Consider the following 2,881-nt stretch of genomic DNA (forward strand, 5'->3'; position numbering starts at 1 on the left):
AAAGTTTATGAGGGTCAGGAGTATGGGAAGGGCTCAGCTGAGTAGTGGTCCATGTTTTTTTCGTCCTCATCCTCCACCCACGGGATATTTTTTCCATTGCTTTTAGAGAGAGTGGAAGAGAGAGAGAGAGAGAGAGAGAGAACTGAGTGGAGGGAGGGAGGGAGAGAGAGAGAGAGAGAGAGAGAGAGAGATACTTTGATTGATTGCCCCCTGCACGCGCCCTGTCTGGGACTAGGGATCAAACCTATGATCCAGGTACATGCCCTTGACCTGGAATTGAACCCGTGACCCTTTGGTGTGTGGGCCAATGCTCTAACCATTGAGAAGCTCTGGCCAGGGCCACAAGGCCTTCTTATAAGGACACCAGCCATTGGCTTCAGGGCCAAACCTAATCCAGTAGAACCACGTTTTAACCAATTGTGTCTGTGAGGACCCTATTTCCAAATAAGGTCACATTCTGAAGTTCTGGGTGGATAGGAAATTTGGGGGCGGGGAATGATTTAACCCAGTAAAACTGGGGTGTGGGGTTTCTGGGGTAGGTTCCTGATCATCTCTAGCCTCTCCCTCTCTTAGGTGGCCCCTTGAAGGTGATGATCCCAGAGAACTTGACAATGGAGCAGGTGGTGGAAAAGAACCCACTGATGGAGCTGCGAGGCCAATACCAGCCACCCAACTGCTGGACACGGCACCACACAGCAATAGTGGTACCCTACTATGGGCAAGCCCAGCACCTGCAGCACCTGCTCTTCCACCTGCACCCCTTCCTGCAGCACCAGCAACTGCATTATGCCATCTATGTGGTGAATCAGGTGTGGCAGGAATGGGGAGGGTCAAGGGCAAGAGGGCAGAGGGCCTTTAGCATGAGTTTGAACAATCAGAGCTGAAGTTGTCACTGTGAGCTGAGAGTGTCTGGGTCACAGACTATCTGGGGGGCTGGATTTATGAGTACAGATCTTGAATTGGGGGCAATCAGAGCCAAGGACTATAGGTTTGGTCTTAACTAGTTGAGTTTGGGATCAGCTTGAATGGCTGCCTGTGGGAAAGGCTCTGTCTGATTCATGAAGTCGAGGCCTCTCTGAGACCGGGGCTGACCAGATTGGGCAATAAAGATAAGGGGTGAATTAAAGGGGTTTGGGATCAGTTAGATGCCTGTTTGAATCCTGGTCTTGTCCATTACTACATGTGTTATCTGAGTGTGGGACCATGTGTCCATCCATCCATCCCGCTGTTACCGGAATAACTATGTATAATAAACTTGGGGAACTTACCTCTTTGCCATGGTTTTCTCCCCATGAGACAACAATGATAATAACACCTGCATTATTGGGTCGTGGGAAAAACTAATCGACTTAGTGAATGTATAGCAGTGAGGCCAATGCCTAGCACATAGTAGGCTCTCAATAAATGATGTGATGATGATGACGGTGATTTTGATGATGGTAATGATTGTTTTGATGGTGATGATTCTGGTAATTATGGTGACAATTAAGATGCTGTTGCTAACAGTGGTGACAGTGGTGATAGTGATAACTCTGTTCATGGTGATGATGATGGTGATGCTGATAGTGATAATGGAGTTAATGTGATTATGTTGAGGTAATGAAGATTGTGGTGATGGTAATGATGATGGACATGATGATAATAAGTGATGATGTAACAATTAAGGTGGCGGTGATAAAGAAGAAGATGATGATGATGGAAGAAGAAAAGGAGGAGGAGACGCAAATCCTGTCATGGTTCCTGGGCATCAGACCCAGTCATTGTCTGGTCAGAACAGAAACAGACCCAGTGGTCCCTGATTACTCCTAAACTCTGCCTCCCTCAGATGATCTCTTGAAGGTGATGATCCTTGAGAACCTTGAAGATGGCTGAGGAGGGAGAGCTGAGAGGCTGAAGTTACTGACTCTGCCTAGGATGGTGGGCGGTGGAGATCCAAGAAAAGTTTCCCAGGGGAAGTAACCTTTACATTGTACCTTTCTGGACAAGCGCGGGTTTTCCGGCTCCAAAGTGGGAATAAGAAGGGGTTCCAGGCAGGAGAACAGGACTTGAAAAGGTGAGAAGGATGGGCGAGGCAGGTGAGAGAACACCACTGCCTGCTGGTGAGGACTGCACTGAGCATCTCTGTCCACCAGGTGAACAACACCGCCTTCAACCGGGGCAAGCTTCGCAATGTGGGGTTCTGGGAGGCCATGCAAGAAGAGGACTGGGACTGGGTCTTCTTCCACGATGTGAACCTACTGCCAGAGGACAACCGCAACCTCTACATCTGTGACATCTTCTCTGCCCACGCGTCTGTGGCCATCGACAAGTTCAACTACAAGTAGGTGGAGGGAGGGGGACTGTTGGCCAGGCCCTGTTCTTCCCAGAATCGTGCCCTGTTCATGTGTATGATCCAGACCCTGGTCCCTGGGGTTGAGGCAGGGAGGGGACGACGGGGCTTGAGCAAAGACCTCATAGACAGTGAAGAATCTTCCTCTTGGATGTGGATGCCAAGTAGGGATGGAATTGGTCATTAATAAGGGAGGCAGGATGCACCTAATAAAGGGGTAGGCAAACAGGTTTTTAACTGAGGTCAGAGGATGGGAATGAGTGATAGGAGGGGCCAAGTAAGGGTCAGGAAGGTGGCCATCATTGGGGTCACAAGATGGGCTTGTCAGATGATTCAGGGAGTGGGTATGGGTCGGAGGAGAGGTTATCACAGGGGTGAGTGGAGAAGGGCTAACCCAGAAATTAACCTTGGAGATCCTGGCCGGGAAAGGTTCAGGGCCTATTACCTGAACTTCTTCGTGTTTCCAACTCTCTCTGCCATCTCTAGGCGGCCCTACTGAGGCTACCTTGGAGGGGTGTTTGCCCTGCGTCCAGTTCACTACCTCAAGATAAA

At 49.6% G+C, this 2,881-nt stretch overlaps 1 protein-coding gene across 1 annotated transcript in view; it reads left to right on the plus strand.

The window, feature by feature from the left end:
* The window catches only part of LOC111824043 (beta-1,4-galactosyltransferase 3-like), a 6,661-nt gene extending 4,337 nt beyond the window's left edge, over positions 1–2,324 (plus strand). The window contains exons 2-3 of the mRNA XM_023747307.1: positions 574–800; positions 2,133–2,324. Coding sequence (XP_023603075.1) covers positions 574–800; positions 2,133–2,324 — 419 coding nt within the window. The remainder of the gene's footprint in view (positions 1–573; positions 801–2,132) is intronic.
* The last annotated feature ends 557 nt before the right edge of the window (positions 2,325–2,881 follow it).

The sequence above is a fragment of the Myotis lucifugus genome, unplaced genomic scaffold, assembly GCF_000147115.1.
Source record: "Myotis lucifugus unplaced genomic scaffold, Myoluc2.0 scaffold_838, whole genome shotgun sequence".
Lineage (NCBI taxonomy): Eukaryota > Metazoa > Chordata > Mammalia > Chiroptera > Vespertilionidae > Myotis > Myotis lucifugus.